The 18,626-nt window shown below is 38.1% G+C and overlaps 3 protein-coding genes and 1 pseudogene across 5 annotated transcripts; 2 read left to right on the forward strand and 2 right to left on the reverse strand.

Annotated features, from left to right (window-relative positions):
- Positions 1–551: 551 nt before the first annotated feature.
- On the reverse strand, positions 552–3,105 carry LOC141814333 (uncharacterized; annotated as a pseudogene).
- A 2,656-nt stretch (positions 3,106–5,761) lies between these two features.
- Positions 5,762–8,919, forward strand: LOC141814396 (glycine-rich RNA-binding protein RZ1A-like). The gene is made up of 4 exons (XM_074702355.1): positions 5,762–5,835; positions 7,375–7,500; positions 8,085–8,640; positions 8,706–8,919. Exons 2-3 carry the CDS (start codon positions 7,390–7,392, stop codon positions 8,616–8,618), a joined length of 645 nt encoding a protein of 214 aa, XP_074558456.1. The 5' UTR covers positions 5,762–5,835; positions 7,375–7,389; the 3' UTR covers positions 8,619–8,640; positions 8,706–8,919.
- A 1,568-nt stretch (positions 8,920–10,487) lies between these two features.
- Positions 10,488–14,556, reverse strand: LOC141814395 (SKP1-interacting partner 15-like). The gene is made up of 2 exons (XM_074702354.1): positions 13,287–14,556; positions 10,488–10,867 (listed from the first exon to the last, which is right to left on the reverse strand). The coding sequence occupies exon 1, from the start codon at positions 14,536–14,538 to the stop codon at positions 13,303–13,305; it is 1,236 nt and encodes a 411-aa protein (XP_074558455.1). The 5' UTR covers positions 14,539–14,556; the 3' UTR covers positions 10,488–10,867; positions 13,287–13,302.
- Positions 14,557–14,875: 319 nt separating this feature from the next.
- Positions 14,876–17,543, forward strand: LOC141814972 (uncharacterized). Of its 3 annotated transcripts, none has more exons than XM_074702935.1 (4): positions 14,953–15,241; positions 15,469–15,628; positions 16,314–16,677; positions 16,767–17,543. In XM_074702935.1, the coding sequence occupies exons 3-4, from the start codon at positions 16,315–16,317 to the stop codon at positions 17,388–17,390; spliced, it is 987 nt and encodes a 328-aa protein (XP_074559036.1). In that variant the 5' UTR covers positions 14,953–15,241; positions 15,469–15,628; position 16,314; the 3' UTR covers positions 17,391–17,543. The 3 variants fall into 3 exon arrangements, with proteins under 3 accessions (XP_074559034.1, XP_074559036.1, XP_074559035.1); XM_074702934.1 differs by lacking the exon at positions 14,953–15,241 and adding an exon at positions 15,305–15,316 and having other exon boundaries at positions 15,403–15,628; XM_074702933.1 differs by lacking the exons at positions 14,953–15,241; positions 15,469–15,628 and adding an exon at positions 14,876–14,946 and having other exon boundaries at positions 16,767–17,542.
- Positions 17,544–18,626: the final 1,083 nt, after the last annotated feature.

Consider the following 18,626-nt stretch of genomic DNA (forward strand, 5'->3'; position numbering starts at 1 on the left):
AAGAGCATCACCAGACTTGGCTCCGTCTGTCCCTAATTCTCACGTTTAAATTGCTGCAATCAGTGACGATGGTGCAAGTTTCTCATTTCTCTCGTTTGCGGTTCCCGATCCATATGACGACACAAAAGAGGATGCTGTTTAACTTCTCTGACAGGCAATCGCGCATTCTCACTCGCAAACGTTAGCATGGCGGACAACATCACACATGGCGGAGCTGTTGAGTCTGCAGTAGCCGACGTGCACTCGTGGTCTCCACCCCTTGATTGATCACATGGTATACAGGCAATTCCCTTAACAAGGGCTGAAAAATTCTTTTCCGTGAAGACAATCTACACAAATTTTACAATTTCATCTGCTGAAACAATCTATTTATGTCCTGGTTTGATTGCAGGAAAGGTAGAACTTCTTGCCTGACCTCAGTGTTGTAACACTGAAAAACTGTCAACCAAACCCTAAAAAACCCCAAATCTGGAGTAGAACAACCATGCAAAGTAGTGCCTTATTAACTAAAGAACTAACTGCAGCTTCTGGTAAGTTTTCAAGGAATCTCATCAGCAGACTTTAGCAGGCAATCTTAGGAACCTGAACAATCTGATCATTCCACTGCCGCTTCCAGTGACAATAACCAGACTTGATGTGGCTTCAGCAAATGCTGGTTCTTGGCCTGATTGATAATGGCAATCAGACAAGTCAGTTTTTGAAGACGCAGGAAGTTTCTCCTCTGGCCATGTTGCTGAAATACTTGCAGCACCAGTGGTCCGTAAACAGGATCCAAGAGAAAATAAATTTTGATTCCGGCATTTAACGAATGTCTCGTGGTTTTGCTCAAATGGAACTGAAGAAGCCATGTTGCTTTTATGTAAACAATCTTCTCTTCCTTCTACAGCAACCCATGGAACAGCCACTGTTACACCTTCAGGAAAGAAATGCTCACAGGAAAATACAGACTTCATCGCCTCTTTAGAAGGAATGCCCATGTCACTGTAGTGATCCCTGATGCAGATGTTTGATTTTTCACCAACCGAAACCATGTATCTACCATCAGCTGTAAAAGATGCAGCCACATGACTCTTAGATTTCCTGGATCCTGCATGAGATTGCCTCGACATAAGTAACTCCATGAATGAGCTAACCTGGTTACTAATCAGGAAAAAACAAATGAAGACAGTGCTTCACCTCTAAATTTCTTTACGACCTTAAGTCCATCAAAAATGCAAACTTTAGATTCAACTGATGTGACCATGACCTTAGAACCTCCAGTGCACTGTTGGATGAACAGGTTCAAGAATAAAGATATCTACTGAATTGAATAATGAGAAACAATGATGTGCTAGCTTCTACGCTACCTGCAAACCAGTAATTTGTTTGCCAGATGACTTGTTTTTGCCCCACACATACAGTTCTTTGTCCAACTGCAGGTTGTTGCCTGTACCTAAGAATGAAAGGAATTATTGTTGAGTGGGTGAATGAAATGGCTATGGCTGGTAACTATAGATCAATTCTCGTGGCTTGAGTACCTGAACAAACATAGAAGCGGCAGTTTCCAGTTAGAGTCCCGGCAACAAAACCCTGCTCAAAAGAAAAAGATTATGAGACGAGAAGAAATTGCACCAAAACACTGGCAGAAACTGAAGAAGCAGGCCAACCTTTCCATCAGCTTGGTAAGATATGGCTGTTATGATGTTCCTTGTGTCAACCCAATTAACAACGATATTCTTGTCGACACTCCATATGCGCACTTTTCTATCCAGTGAGCCACTTATGAAGTGTGCATCATCAAGAGGATTGAACTGAATGCAGGTCACTGATGCATGCCATGCAACTTTTTAGTTTACTTTAAACAATGAGTAAGAGACTGTAACAGCCTTGTAGTCAAGAATGTACCATAATCATTGTGGTAGAAAACTTTAACACAGCTCTCGCAACCAACTTTCCACATTCGAACAGTTTTGTCCTTCGATGCTGAAAGAAGACACTGCATTAAACAAATCATGCAGAATTGTCAAATGAACAAGGAAGAAGCTTGTATGATTAGGAACAAAATAAGCTGTATTGTAAGCCGACAGGGTAAGGTGATTTAGGGAAGGTAGGGAAGAAAAGCAACTAACTTACACTAGATCTAGACCATGAGAGGTCCAAGATGTCGCTGGTATGCCCAAAATATTCATGCAGTGGAACTTCCTCGACCTGAAGATCATCTGGGCTAAGCGTCGAAGAAAAGTTGAAGCCTTTTCTTCTGGGATTGAACTTGTCTGTTTCTTGGAGCAAGGTAGAGGAACGGCACGAGGCCTCGAGTTTTCTAACCTTCCATACCCGAACGACACAATCTTCACCACCAGTGGCCAGATACGTCCCGCAGGGGCTGAACTTCATGGTTCTAATCAGACCTTTGTGTGCAGCAATTTCCTGTATCATGCGAAATTCTGTGATTTCTCTACTGTTATGAAAACCTACTTTTTTCACCAATGCTTTTGATGCTACTGAATCTCTCAAATCACTGGCACTCCTCTTTGTTAACAATCTTGCCCACCATCTTTTTCTTAGGTTTGTGTTTCCTTTCACAGTGCGTTGTTGATCCAAGAATCGCTGATCAACATGAGACTCAATTTGGGTTTCAGTTTTAAGCCATGCCATGGTCCTATTTGAGCCAACTTCATGAAGCATGGCATTGCCATCATTTTGCTCGAGGTTGCGCACTAAGACAATGGTTTCTGTATCTTCATTCTTCATACAAACGGAATCCTCCTCTCCACTGTATTCAGGGATCGATAAAGAATCAGACATCATCTCCAACTCCGTTTGGTGCATTGAAGCATTTATTGTTACTTTAGGTTCTTCTGTGCATCTTCTTTCCGACAAGAATAATGTATCAAAGCCTGTTTCACGTAGGAACTTTTTACATCTTTCATGAACATCCGAAATTTCTTTCGCCAAGAACTCATTGGAAATCTTTCTCAATTTTAACTCTGGCTTTTCTACCAGGTTAGATGTTGATGGTTCAGAGTTCAAAGAAGTCTCAAGGAAGTCAAATGAGTCGAAGAAGATGTCTTCTCTATCAACATCAAGCTCAAAATCGCGAATGGAAACTTGATCACAAGGCGACATTTTGAAAGCTCTTCCAGCGATGCGTCTCTTACAGCCAATGTCTCTACCTCTGTCTTCTCAAATTATGTTTTTCTTAGTCTAAAACCTGCGGCACAATGTCAAAGGACACAGTTCAGAAATTTATCGCAATGACTGATTAGGATTCGTAAGCAGATTGCTTAGTTCATGTATTTTCTCCTGAAACAATATTTCAGTTTGATACTCAAAGGATTACGAAACTTTTAGGTTTAGTATTCTGTTCCAGGTAATCTGACATGGTTGAAGTTTGGCAACAACGATCGCAGCAACACAAAATGTGAAGAAAAAAAATTAATAAGGGATTGAACAGAGAACAATTCAACAAAAGCTCTCAGTTCTCTCTTTCTCCGTGTCCCATTCAAAATGGACGGGGCAGAAAGATCGAAACTTCCACAAGAATGGACTCCAAATATCAAAATTGTCACTCCGACTCACCTCGTATTTCACCAGATGAACTGAAAAAATTATACCGTCGTAGAAAACATCACGAAGAAAGACAACAGTTGATCCAACCATCCATCTCAACTCTCAAGTCTCGACATGGACGGAATTCACATGGATGAAAACACGCAAACTGGGTGTTCTGAAACAGAGACCGAAGGCACGAGTTGAAGAACAAAACAGCAATGAGTTGATTCCTGAGGAGGAACAAGAAGAAGAAGAAGAGAGGGTGGCAAATTAGAGTTCCCTTGGCAAGCCAAAGTTGTAGTTATGAATGGAAGGGAGGTTTGCCTCCATTATTAAGAAGGCTAACCTGGCCACCTTCTCCCGAGGCTGCCCTTGCATTCTCCTCCTGTTGCATTAATGCCCAAAAGTTAAGTTGCAGTATTCTATTGCCCTTTGTTCTAAACAATAGACGACCTTTTCGGATGGAATCAAATCAAATCTTCCTTGCTTGCTCCCTCCCCCATTTTCTAGGATTTGCATCGCGTGCAGTTTACCAGGCTTGACGACTTGGTGAACCTTTTTCATCACCCACATGACTCGTGGCTTCTGTCTCTCCAGTATCTTGGTGACAGAATCAGGTGAGCTGCATGGATTCCAGCCACCAAAACTCTCATCATCAATCTTCATTGTTCTCCTTCAATTCTGATATTTGACCCTTCAGTTTAGGAGAAGCACAACTACATTGCAATTGGCAATGCTCGATATTATCAGCACTAATATCATACTGCACCTAGAGGTAAATGTTTAATGGATGCATGAAACACATTAGCCTTATTAAATTTCATAAACGTGGCGTCGTATCTCATTAGAGATCATGACAAGAGAACACTTTTCTCTTGTGTTTGACTGTCATCGGATGTTAATTAACTAATTAAGCAGCAACCATTTGCTTCATTAATTCTACTCGAGGCCTGTGCTTCATTAATTCCACTTTTCAAGCTTATCCAACCCCACAGATGATTCACAAAATCCAGAGTAGGTGAGGTTGATTGAAGTGCAGGGATACACAGAATCATTCATGCACATGCTAACTGCAGATTATATGAGTGGTGCTTCAATTGTTGGCAATCATGTTTCCTACGGCAGAATGACATGTGAAAGGAAATGTGCTGGGGGAATGAGTGACTTCAGTACTGGATGTTGTTTTTTTCTGTTGTTTCCTTGGGCAAGAACAATGAGTAAGTAAGCAGAAAGGAAATCCCTAGAGAGTTGTCTTTCAAACCCATGCACGTATTTTTTAAACAATAAACGCATTAGCACATTTAAATTTTCACGCTCTTTTTTCTGTCCTTTCAAGGAATCATAAACAAGGGAAATATTTCTTGAGTTAAAGAACTTCATGGTCAATTGATAATCGTGTTGTCTGTCAACTGTGGAGTGATCATCATTTCCTACATAATGAAATATAACCACTTGGCAGTAAAAGCTATTGCATCCAAAGGAGAGACCAAAGTGTGTTTAAATTGATTTATTTTTTATTTTTTATTATAATTGATTATCTAATTTTTAGGAGTTGATTAATTTTTTAAAATGAATGGTTCAATTTTACAATCTACCTACCAAGTAAATCTAAGTATCATTATGACTCTTAATTTAGAGATCTAACATCAAATCCGGCCCTAATTACTTAATGCACCCTATCTTACATCGTATCAAATCTTAGGGCGTCTAAATTACACTTTAAAAATGATAATACAGTAGCCATCCGTATCCCACCGACCACCAGGGTAAATCGGGAAGCGCATACGACGGCCAATCCAGATGCCCAACATCCTTTGATTACGTTCCCCATTTGGAGAAAAATTCCTGCAAATACGCCGTAGCACTTTAGATTTACCGTTGCACCAGACTCTAAATTACACTTTAGATTTATAAGAAAATAGTTATTTATCTTCAAATTAATTGATCAAAATTTAAATATCTAAATTATAAAAAAAATTACTATATATATATACACACTCAGCACTCAAAGTATAAATTTGATTTAATTATTTATAGAATATATTAATAAATAAAGAAAATGATAACAAAATAACTACTTTATCATATTTAATATATATATATATATATATATTTATTTATCAATTTTCTAATAGAGCGGGTGCGTGATAGCGTATCTAATGTTGGTCCGGTTGGACTGAACCGGCTCAAATAAATATCATGATTCGGATCGGATATTCTAGGTCTATGATAAATAGCGACTCCTGGAAAAGGAAATAACCTGAGCCGACCTCGCCTAGGGTTTCTGTTCGCTTCCATCATCAGGTAAGTACCAGCTCGAATTCGCCCCCGAATCATCTTGTTGTCTAATTCATCTTGTTTTTTGGGGGTTTAAACTGGAAGTGTTATCGGAAAGCTTTTCTTGGATCGAGAAATCTCTTTTTCTTTTTCTTTTTTTCTCTTTTATTGATGCCGCATTAGGAGGATTCGTACTCATGCTATGTCATGTTTTGACTGGTATTTGGTATGATCTGTTGGAACTGAAGTTTGCTGTTGATGAATTCTTAGCTTATGGTAGGTGTTTTTTAAAATAACTATTGGAGATCAAACGTTCTTGGATGAATTAGCGAATTGTTTTTTCCGAGAATTCTAGAACATGAAAAAGAAACAACAGAGTTAGATGGGGCCGAGAGAAACTGCTAGAGAGGAAGAAGAGCTCTATCGTTTACTTGATGCTTCTGTTGGTTGTGTTCTTTCTATGTCTGTGTCACCTTCTGTTTGCTGATGAAAGATCATTTGTCTTGGATTCTGTCTCAAGAGTCTCAACCAACGAAGAGCCGAGTCAATTTATTCAGTTAGATAGAATCCAGGACAACAAATCTATTTCTGCTTGGAATTTTAACAAATCTATTCCAAACTATTAAATCTCTAGAAATTCTATCCTTCCCCTAAGTTTTTCATCTATTAACTAGCGATATTGATATCTTATACCACCACTAATACTTTTTTTTTTCGTTATATTTAATTATATGTTATTCATCTTTAGCTAATTTATGACTAAAAAATAAATAAAAATTAATCAACTAAAATAAAATATATTTAATCTAGGTATCCATGATTATATGAAATTGAGTTAGAATGATCTTTTGTCAATTTGTAGTAATAGTTGGATGACAAACTTAAAGTAGGGATACATTTGTGAGAGATTTAAATAGGTTGGGGTAGATTTTTTTAAAATTGAAAGGTGGGAATATATTTATTGGCAGTGGTTAAGATTATGATATATTGAATCATCAACTCATTTTAGTTTGTATTCTTATCCTTTCTAATTTTCAATTTTGTTTTCTTTTATTTAAATTTTCAATGGTTATACTGGCCGATTTTGATTATACTTATCCAATCTGACCATTCTATGGATATTGAAGTTTTGTGATTAATCCAACTCCAATGTTACAAACCTTTTAATTATGAGGGACTAATCTGTCTTCAAAATTTTCAATTGACTGATTTATATTAAGAGATGCCTACTCTGATGCATGATTTTTGTTAATTAATTCACTTCCAGAGATGCCTAATCTGCTGTATGGTTTTTGTTCATTAATTTATTTTCACTTGAAGAATTAATTTCATACGGATATAGATCTCCACAAAGATAGTCTTACAATGATCAAATCTAATTTGCATCTATGATTCCAAGCAGCAAGGAAGTGAACCAATGGATCATGATTCTATTAACTTGAATACCCAGATGTATCTGTTATATTTCCTATCCATCTTCTTTAATCATTTTTTTACTCAAATGTGTCCTATTTTTATGCTTGTAGCTAACATGTTTTTCACTTGCTTTTTTGTCACTCCCCACAGCTTGATTGATTGAAAATGTCAGAAGCAGATGAGTTTAGCTGCTTTGTTGGCAGTCTTTCCTGGTCAACAACTGATGGAAGTTTGAAGGATGCATTTAAAAAATTTGGCCATCTTACTGAGGCAAAGGTGACAATCTCTCTTATGGTTTATTACCCTTCATGGAGCACAAAGAATTTATTTTCTATTTTCATCAACCATGCTCTCCATATCATTATTCGTTTTCCCATTTGCTTGTGTTTTAATAGGGTAATTCTAGTGTTAAAAAATTCCTGTCATTACAGACCCAGGAGACATTTTTTATGCAGTTTCACTTTTGTTTGCTATTGTTTGCTATTTTCACTTTTGTTTCTTGATTGTTTTCAGTTTATCTTGGTATGATAGTCTGGTAAAATTCCATCTAATGTACTTGTTTTCCATATAACCTGGTTTACTATCTATATGAGACTGTTTATGATCATTGATATTTATAAAAATTACAGCAAGGTGTTATATTCGTTTCACAATGTCATTATTTGATTCTTATGTAACATTTTGCAAAGATTTGAAATTTCAAGTTACTATTTCTCATGATCGTCAGATATAATCTGATAAATAGCTTGATGCCTGGGGGCTGAGGGGTTTGCTGTTGCTTCAGTTACTATGTTTTTTTGTTTTATCAGTCTACTTTTTTGGATAAATGTTTGTTGGCTGGATTATTGTCATACCTGCAGATTGTTCTCGACAAGTTTTCTGGTCGTTCTCGTGGATTTGGCTTTGTCACTTTTGATAACAAAGCTGCTATGGAAGATGCTATTGAAGCCATGAATGGAATAGATCTGGATGGACGCTCAATTACTGTGGAAAGAGCACAACCTCAAGGCCCTGGTAACAGGGGTCGTGATTCAGGACGTGACTATGAACGCGATCGTGGTCGTGATTATGATAGGGGGCGTGGTAAGGACTTTGGTGGTGCCCGTGGACGAGGTTCAGATGGTGACTGTTTTAAGTGTGGAAAGCCTGGTCATTTTGCAAGGGAATGCCCTTCTGGTGATGGTGGAAGAGGGGATAGATACAGTGACAGAGAGGATTCGTATGGGGGTAATCATGGCAGTAACAATCGATATGGACCTGATCGTAATGGTGATCGCTTCAGTTCTCGCAACAAAGATGGGGGAAGCCGTGGGGGCAGTGGTGGTGATCGTTATAGTCGTGACAGGTCTGGTCCATATGAGCGTCCTAATGATGGTGGTGGTCACAGATATTAATATATTACTGCTTGCGTTGCAGGTATGATTCTTAACACCTATTTTTTTTTGGCAGTTTTCCAAAGTATTAACATTTTGTTTATGCAGTATGCAGTGTGAAGCTAGTTTTCAAACATTCCAACTGATTAAGGTTGCAGTGTGGCCTTGGTACTGGCTTCATCTATGGTGTTCTACTGTTCTTTACTTGGAATTGTCACGTGTGCCACTCTTGCCACACCTCACTTCTTGAATGTCACTCAGATGTTAATGTTATTTTGACAAGTGCCTTGTTCTTGATGGAAAACTAATGCTTTTTGATACATATCTTTGTGCATTTGCCTCTGGTTTGGTAAGACATTTTGGCATGGCATGGCTCCTATTGCTAAAATCTAGATGCTGTGGGAGAAGCACACTGATATGTGACTTCAGCAGGATCTATGCTTTTTAGCAGGAACTAGAAGTTTTGGGTGTTTCGGTAATTGAATGTTCTCACATAGAAATGGCTGATTTAACATGAAGTATATGGTTGCTTTTGCTATTTTGATCCCTATCCAGTTTGATCTTACCAAAATTTTATGGGAATGAAACCGGGTAATTTCCATCCTTTCTGCCATTTAAACATTTTAGTCACTTAGGGGACCTTATTTTAATGACTTTGCTGACCTTGTGGCAGGTTCAACTTGGCCTTGTGACCATCCCCAATGCTATTTGGGTTCCCTATTATCTTACGTTGCTCCAATTTCATTTGTGTTGTGTCTCTATTCTTGGCTCTCTTTCAAAGGTTCTAAGTGGCTGGCTTGTTCTTGTAGAGCGTGATCAGGATTATTTTCGGTCTGATTGATTTATTCCTTTGGATGCTATCCAAATCCTTTTTGATCTGATCTCACATTTAAGACACACAACTTCTGCTTCCTGAAGCTTTTGGGATACTTTGAGGTTTGCACTCTCAAGGGAGACACTCAAGCCCTAACATAATTTGTGATGGCTCTGGACGGCAATATTATGATATGCTGCAGTAGATTTAACGTTGAAATTGTTACCTTATGCAGTTTAGTGATAGTTTCTTGAGCACTCATCTTTTATCTTTTAATTGTTTCTATGATTGTGAATAAATTGATAGCAGAATTGTTCTTTCGCCATTCAGTTTCTGATTGTTGCTTGAATTGATGTGGGAGCTTTGTTTTCATGGACAGTTGGATCATTCCAGTTGGACACTTTAAAATGCTGCCCCAAATTGTAAATCATTTTCTTGTTAAATAAGTTTCCAAAATAAATGGCGTGAAAGTGTAATATTCGTATTTCGTTTCCTTGTGAAAAACAAACTAGATGTGAAATTTTCATTTCTAGTTGCGATAATGTTAAAAGGATTCAATAACAACGACAAGTCAACACCTCAGCTTAATTCGATAGCCACACAAGTCATGAACTGCAATACATTAGGAAAATTGCACACACAACCTCGGTCTGATCGTGCTAAACCTGCATAATAAGTTTAGCTTTACCAATTAAATCTGCTGTCTACATACCTTAATAATATGTTCTTGTTAACACACGTTCTTCAGTAGTCCTGGAACATGATCATTCTTCACATGAAATAAGGAATCAAAAAAGACATTTTATACAGAGTAAAATATTATATATCACTCACCACCCTTTCTTTGCACAACCAAAGAAGCAACATTTCTGGATTTGCATTTGTTCATCATGTCTGCAACGAATAAAGTTAGCCATCTATCTCCTACTAAATGTTGCCTAAGGTATCTAAAAAAAAGATGTTCAAGTAAATTTCTACATGTAATGGTTATTAACATTGTATAAACATTCAGAAACAGAAATATTTTGATACAACATGGCTGCAATTGGAAGATAGAAGATTGAGAAAAATTCAAGTTCAGGAAATAAAAAAAATTCATAAGCATTGAACTTTATGTTAAGTGTGTTAAAAGATATTATTACAGATCCAATACAAGACTAACATATATTCACGTATGCAGTTGCAAAATATGAATCATACGGCTATTCTAAGCTGACCAACAAATAGCTGAGTTGAAACTGCCAAACAAATCGACACAAGGATTAAACGATCAATGCTACACAGAGGAATTTTATGTGCACTAGTCAAAGGGGAACCACTTCTTTGTTTCTCTATCAACATCTCGCATGGATATGATGATGCATCCACTATGCTCTTTTGTGTTTAACGCTAACTCCTGGGTGCTATTTGTTAGAAGTATGGAACATGGTGGAAGACAAAGGTACAGGAGTCAGATCTTGTCAATTTGAATCCCATTTAACATACAAGTGAAAAAAGAAGGTACATTAGTCATACACTTCACGGGCAAAATGAACACAAATGAGACATTTAAGAAAAATAGCTATGCAATAAGCCAAATATGATCTACTTGATTTTACGCCCCTACATGTTTACTCAAGGCAATATAAATTGTTGAATAACACAATAAATAAAACTGCCTTGACCAATAAATGCCAGATTGCAGAATATCTTGAGAACAGGCATTTTGAACGTTTTAGAATGGACTAAAAGTTAGTAATAGCCATTTTTGACTCTGTCCAGAATGATTGAGGCACCATTATATTTTTGTTATGTAGCCAACAGATATATGCCAATTGACACAGTTCTGTAACATCATCTGCACTATAATTTTTGAATGATTTACATTACTCGTAAAATATAGTGTGAATGATTTCAGTTGAAATAACAACCATATTCTAAATATAAGAAGTCAGAAAGCAGAAATAAAAAGGAAATCATTACATGCAGTTGCCAGACACATCTGACATGGGTTAGAATTGGCCTATACCTAAACCATTTCAGCATGGTTCATCTGAAAACATGATCAGATATTGTTAACTTTGGCAATCTATCCAAAGTTCTTAACATAATACACTTGGTAATAATGTTATCTTCCTCCATGTGAAAAATGTCAATTTACACAACCATCTGATTTTCAATACTATCCTGTACTTTATCAGTCAATTGCTGCACCACACTTTTGAATGTTTAGATTACTTCATGAATTTCAATGTTATTTTTTAAATATGAATCATAGTAATTTGCTCACTAAATTGATATCAACTCATCCATTGAGAACATCGTACCAAGATAAATTCAAAAATCCATAAACCTTAAAAGTAGAACCTAATTTATGAATTATCAACTAATATGTTTGTCCTACTTGACACTTTCAAGATTGAAATTGAATAAACATGTCACTTTAAGATCTGGCCTCTGACATTTGCTAGAGATACTTCATATTTCATGCATATAAACAAGTACATGGAGGCAAAAACGGAGCTATTGATTGAAATTCAGAGAAATGCCAGGATTGTAATGCATTTTGCCATACAATAGTGACCATCAAGCCCTCAACTACAACGTTGAGACCGTGATCAACTTACTAATTTTGACAGCCAAATTAGCACATAGAAATAAATTTAGCAAAATATTTCCTGAATATAGCACCTAGAAAAATGGATTAATGCACTCAAATCCATTACAGTAATTGTGTTGAATTTTCATATTGGGAATTATATCTGATCATGAATAATAAGCTTTAGTTAACAAATTGTAAAATAGGTTAAAACAATTCTTACCTTGAAAATATTTTTGCAATTATATAGACAACAATATAAATTCTAATTTAATTGCACAATATGACGATAAATGAAGAACACCAACTCTGAATGATATTCATATTTTAAAAAAAAATCAGTTCCATATGAAACTTTTGTTAAACAACTAAATATCACTATCTATTCCATTTCAATTGGAATTGAAATTTCATAGACACAGACTACTCCAGAAATAGATCATCACCCTGTTGACTCATTTAACATGAATTCAGATTAGTGTCCAGCACTTTATGGATCTAAGTACCCAACATGTTTAAAAGATTCCTTTTGGTTTCACCAGAGAATGATTTTTACACAATCAAAAGGAGCGACAAATATTGACCCAGATTGTCAATGTCTAACCCAAGTAAGAAGGGGTGTATGAAACACCCACATGTAGAGAATGTCTCGTTGTTATTATCAGAATAACATCCAGGGGAGATAACTCAATAAGTTTCTACTGAATTCGGTAAAAAAAGGGAACAATAGCTACTACTACTAAACTTTAACAACTTAACTTTCTGACAAGGACTTGCACAATGAGAGTTCCCCGCTGAAATTTGTAACTCTCTGTCAAGGACTTGAACAATGAGAGTTCCCTATTGAAATTTGTATTATTTATCATTTCCCAAGTATATCACTGAAATTCCCAAACAATAATCTTTATCTAAATGAATAACAGATCAAATTGCTCAGTGTTTTCTGATGATATGATGAAAATAGTTTAACAATCAATGACATGAATAAAACAGTTCTAGCATGATTTTTTCATGTAGGGAAATCCAGATGGACATTGAAATCCAATCCACTAAACAGTATAGAGGAAGATTTGGAATCTTCGAATTCATTTTACAACTAATACCATTGAATCAGATAAAAAACAACAGAGAGAAAATGGAAGCACTTGATAAACAACTTATTATAATTTTAGATTTTGTCCAATCAAAATCTCGCTGATCTCCTAAATATAAATCAGAAGTATATTCCTTGCCAAGTTGTCCATAAATCAATAATAAGTATACCACAGAAAACATAGATCTGGGTATAAGATCTCACCATCTCTTCCACTCGTTCAAGGTGTTGAGATGAATCCAGCATCAAAGAGAAAACCCCTGTACATACCTTCGGGGCACTCTGGGATACCATCAACCCAACTCCACAGGCCGCCGTCACTATTTCCTGCCCTTTCTTCCCACATTGCGAGTTTTCCCCTCATTCTCTTTCCAGAAAACCACACCTTGCCATCTCCACCAAAGACCTTCACCTTGTTATTGGCGCCAGCTGCAGCAGCCGCAGCGGCCACCGCTTCCAATGGACTGGAGAAGCCGCCTCCAAAACACCTGTACATCTCCAGGGGCATCCTCCCTGCTTCATCCCACTCCATGGTCTCCAGATCCAGCCGGAGAATCAGCACCGTCGAGCACGGCGCGTCCAGCACGAAGGACGACCTCAGACCTCCGATCATCAGAAGTTGGCGGCCACCTGCTCCTGCAAGTAACCGTGGCCGCTTGAAGATGTCGAACACGTCTCCCCACTCGTGCCGCTCAATCGGAGCCCAGCCGTGTGCCCTGCCTAGGTCAGCAATGCCACATGAGAAGAGCTTCCACAGGCTTCTCCAGGGGGCGCCGACGTCGCAGAGGGCAAAGACGGAACCAGCCATCATGATCGGGCTCCGCGGTTTGGAGGGGAGACTCAGTGGAAACTTAAGCCATCGATCAGGGCAAGGCGCATAGGAGAGAGCTGCGAGTTCGGTTATGATGACGACGGATCCGCCATGACCAGCGATCACGGTTCCGTGGCGAGACCAGGCTGAGCCAAGCGGGGGAAGGAGACGGTAGGATCCGCTCAGTGGGTTGCAGACAACGAGGGACTTGGTCTGGCTCTTGGAGGCGGGATCGATGGAGTGGGGAAAAGGGACGGAGTCCACCCAGAGGTAGAGAAGAGAGGGAGAGGCGGTGACGGGAGAGGCCGAGGGGAAGGGGAGGAAGGAGAGCGGGAGACGGATCCAACGGCGGAAGGAGGGGTCAAAGGCGTGGAGGGAAGGGTGCGGAGCGGACGCTGCGCGAGGGTGGCGGAGGGCAAGGAGGCGGAGCGAGGGGAGCGATGAGAGGAAGGGAAGGGAGGAGAGGGCGTCGAGGAAGAGGCGAGAGACCGGTCGGCAGGCGAGGGCCTGGTCGAGAGGGAGGCGGCCGAGGACGTTGTGGAGGACGTCCTGGGGAAGGAGCTGGATCGGGCAAGCCTCCGCCTCCGCCGCCTCCGGAGCTGCGTCGGCAGCGACCTCGTCTTCCGCCGCGAGACTGATGCGCATGGTCCTCCTCGGCGGCCGCGAAGGTGGAAAGGAGAAGGTCAGAAGAGCGGTCGGCAACAGGAGTTTATATAATTACGCGGTCGCCGTCCTCTTTCCTATGCGACACGGTCTTTGAGTTGAGTCGTGGACGGCGAATGTTTCAAATTCAGCCTTCAAGTTGAAACCGGCCCGGCTCGGCTCGTTTGGAGTTGAACCGGGACTTGGCAGCGTCTGCCGACGGAAACATTAGGCATGATCCACCCTGTAGTAAACAGGACATAAAAGGCATGATCCACACGACGGTTCTAGAAGCACGTGGAACGCATTAAAATGGAAGTTTCATGTCGAATCCCCCCTTCCGCCTGCGGACATCCCGTGAGCTTAGGTTACAGAGTCGGCGGCAGCCCGATCCCTTCTCGATATCGGAAGGTCCTTTCTTGTTTTCTCCTCCGATTATCTTTCCTCGTCGTTCTTTATTTGCTTGCTAGTGGAGCTCTTGGTGATGGTAATGGTTGCCTGTGGATTGGGAAGTCGCGCTTTTCTAGTCCTCCTAGGGCTTTGTTTGTGACGTGATTGCTATTAGGCGATTCTTGGATTGTCTCATTGCCATTTCGTTTTGGGAATGGCATAGGCCATAGGATCTGTTCCCCCTTGTCATCATCGCCTGTTTTGATAGATATACATTGTTTATTTTCGGTGTCAGTTACGCTCTATTTGGGAGGAGGTGAGGAAAAGGGAAAGAAGGGTAAGGAAGGGGAAAAAAAAATATTAGTCCTTGTTTGGGATGGGGTGAGTTAAGGTAAACATATTATTCTTATCTTTTGACTAGTATAGATTAATGTCTATATATTCATAGTTATTAATAATTTAAACATGGTGTATTAGGATTGTGTTGGAGCAATAGATGGAACACATATTCGTGTTAAAGTTTCTCCCTCTGATGCCCCAAAGTTTCGTGGTAGAAAGGATTTTCCAACACAAAATGTTTTAGCAGCATGCACATTTGATCTGAAATTCACTTATGTCTTAGCCGGGTGGGAAGGGACAGCATCCGACTCAAGAATAATAAAAAATGCATTAACCAGACAAGAGTGTCTTAAAATCCCAGAAGGTAAATCAAATGAAATATATTGTGATTAGGCTTTTCTTGCTTTTACAATTTAATAACATTTTTTTTTAGGAAAATACTATCTTGTTGATGCTGGATTCATGTTGAAAAGTGGTCTTATTACACCATATCGAGGAGAACGTTATCATTTGAAAGAATATAGCCGCAATCCACCACGAAATGCTCGGGAGTTATTTAATCTTCGACATTCTTCATTGCGCAATGCAATTGAAAGAGCTTTTGGAGTTCTTAAGAAGAGATTTGCTATTATAGGAAGTTCAACAGAGCCAAATTATGGAATTGAAACTCAAACAGAAATTATTCTCTGTTGTTGTATTTTGCACAATTATTTGATTAATGTTGATCCAGATGAGGGATTGCTTGCCGAGGTTGATGCTGAACTTAATAATAATAGTGATCATCAAGAAGAAAATCATAGAAATAGAGATGACAATGAAGATGCAAGAAGGGGAGAATTGATTAGGGATTCCATAGCTGCGGCTATGTGGTTAGATTATAATATGTGATATTTATGTTAATTTGTTTATCTTGTGGTTTTGGACAAATTATCTTGTAATTGGATGATTGTGAATGTTGACATTTTAATTTATTATGTTACTTGAATGTTATGTCATATGACTATTTATGGGATTGTATGTTTGATTGTTACTATATTTTAATTTTTAAGGATGCCAAAAAAGAAGGACTGGCAAAGTGAAAATGCAAGTGCAAACAAGGCGAATAATCAATGTGTTTGGAATAAAGTAATGGATGATGCTCTTATTGATGCATATTTGAACCAACATAATATAGGCAACAGGGTTGGTGGAACCTTTACTACACATGCATTCGAAAATATTGTGAATGAATTGAAAGAAAAATTTCCCGACAAATTTATCGATAAGGATAAGGTTCAAAATCGCATGAAACATATTAAAAGAGGCTGGTTTTCATGTTATGATATATTCAAAAATGGTATGAGTGGTTTTGCATGGGATCCCATCACAGAATTCTTCAGTGCTGAATCTGAAGTTTGGCAACAACTAATTGAGGTGTGTATGCATTTAAAAAATATATTTGATTTTCTTTTGTGATACTATCTATGAATGAATATTTGATACAATTATCTTGTAATTTGTAGATCAAACCAGCAGCTGCCGAATGGAAGAGCAAGCCTATTCGAAATTATGAAAAGTTAGTTCAATTATATGGGAAAGATAGGGCTACAGGACAACATGCCAACACTGCGTCAGAAATGCGAAAAAAAAGGACTAGCATGGAAGTGGAGAATAATATTGGTGAAAATCAGTTTGAAACCATTGATGAAGTTGATCTTATGATCTCTCAACAAGAAATTCATTTGGATAATTCAAATGCAATTAATGAGGATGTTCAAATTCCAACTCCTAATTCTGAACCAACTAAATCTCAAGCTAACTCTTTTGTTGGAGCATCATCAAAGAACAAGAGTGCAAAGAAAGGTAAAGTTGATGATGACAGTATAAGCAAAGCAATTGACCATGTAGCTCAAGCCATTATGAGTTCAACACATGAAATGGTTAAGTCAAATGAACTTCCCATTCCTGAGAATGAAGTGTGGAGCTTGTTGACTCAATTAGGTGTTGAGCAATATAGAGTTTCTAAATGCTATTTGTATCTTGTTGAACGCCCGAAGATGTTGAGAGCTTTACTTGGATGCCCTTTGGAATATCGCAAAAATTTATTATTCCAAATGATGGATAGAGAGAATCTACTGCATGATTAGTTTGTTACTTGTTAGATGCAATATATTTGGATATTATGTAATATGCATTTGGATGCTATGTACTTGGATGATTTTGGATGTTTGGTAAACTATTATTATTTAATGTAAGACTTGTTACTTGATGCTATGTCCTTGGATGCTATGTACTTGGATGATTTTGGATGTTTGGTAAATTATTATTTAATATAAGACTTGTTACTTGATGTTATGTACTTGGATGTTATGTCCTTGCCGTGGACTTCATTTCTAGACTTTGAAGGGGTGGATTTAATTTGTAATTTTGATTGACGAACAAGTCAATGACCCTATTGATACAAAACAAAGTTTCATTGAAACTGTTGTGGCCACAACCACTGGTACTGGAAATGGAACTTCATTGGCCAGGTATCGTTCATTTGGTGGAAACACAAAGTATATATCTTCTGGTTCTTCTGAATTTGCTCAGAGGCTTCTTGCACACTCTCTTCAACTGAAATTAACAATTATAAAGCCTGGTAATCATTCACCTACTGATGATAAAAAGAAATATGAGGAAATCTCATGTCTAAATAGACATAAAGAAGCTTGTGAAACATTGATAAAGACGTCAAATTCAAATTACTCCAAACTGGCTTCTCCACCTATCACAGAAATGAATGCATCTTTTCAATATACTAATGATTTAGGAAATTCCAAAGTGAAACTGAGAGTTGAAGAATCTCTGTTATATGTAACAGTTAAGTTTGGAGAAAAATCTCATCGTTCTCTTTATATTATGTGTGCAGCAAGTTCAAGTTTTAAGGGAGGAGTTATCAAGGCATTAGACAAAATAAAATGTCTAACAAATAGTTATTGTCAAATTATTATAGATTTATTTTAACAAGTAAGGATATTTTTGTAATTTTATATATTTAACCTTCATTTCCTTCCCCTTCCTCCCAAACAAGGTAACACATGTTACGTTAATGAACCTTCCCTTTCTCCCAAACAAGAAAAATATAAATACTTCTCTTCCCTTTCCTTTCCCTCCCTTCCCCTTCCTTCCCCTTCCGTTAATGAACCTTCCCTCACCCCATCCAAACAGAGTGTTACGTTCCGAATTATGGAACAAGTCTTTCCTTTTTAATTTTGGTCATTGATGGTGCAGGATAGTTCCTAAGCATGAATTGTATCTTCTAAGAGAATAATGTAACCGATCACTATAGTTGTACTGATAGATGGGTGAAATTATATTATCAACCTTATGACTTTTGGATG

This window comes from Curcuma longa, chromosome 21 (genome assembly GCF_044706935.1).
Source record: "Curcuma longa cultivar G26 ecotype Majalengka, Jawa Barat chromosome 21, ITB_CL_G26_1.1, whole genome shotgun sequence".
Classification (NCBI taxonomy): Eukaryota; Viridiplantae; Streptophyta; class Magnoliopsida; order Zingiberales; family Zingiberaceae; genus Curcuma; species Curcuma longa.

What these genes read in the sequence shown, in the direction of transcription:
- LOC141814396 (XM_074702355.1), top strand. Translation starts at nt 7,390, where the DNA reads ATGTCAGAAGCAGATGAGTTTAGCTGCTTTGTTGGCAGTCTTTCCTGG. An exon ending in GCCATCTTACTGAGGCAAAG is followed by an intron (nt 7,501 to 8,084) that starts GTGACAATCTCT and finishes TCATACCTGCAG; the next exon opens with ATTGTTCTCGACAAGTTTTC.
- LOC141814395 (XM_074702354.1), bottom strand. Translation starts at nt 14,538, where the DNA reads ATGCGCATCAGTCTCGCGGCGGAAGACGAGGTCGCTGCCGACGCAGCT.
- LOC141814972 (XM_074702933.1), top strand. Translation starts at nt 16,315, where the DNA reads ATGCCAAAAAAGAAGGACTGGCAAAGTGAAAATGCAAGTGCAAACAAG. An exon ending in TTTGGCAACAACTAATTGAG is followed by an intron (nt 16,678 to 16,766) that starts GTGTGTATGCAT and finishes TGTAATTTGTAG; the next exon opens with ATCAAACCAGCAGCTGCCGA.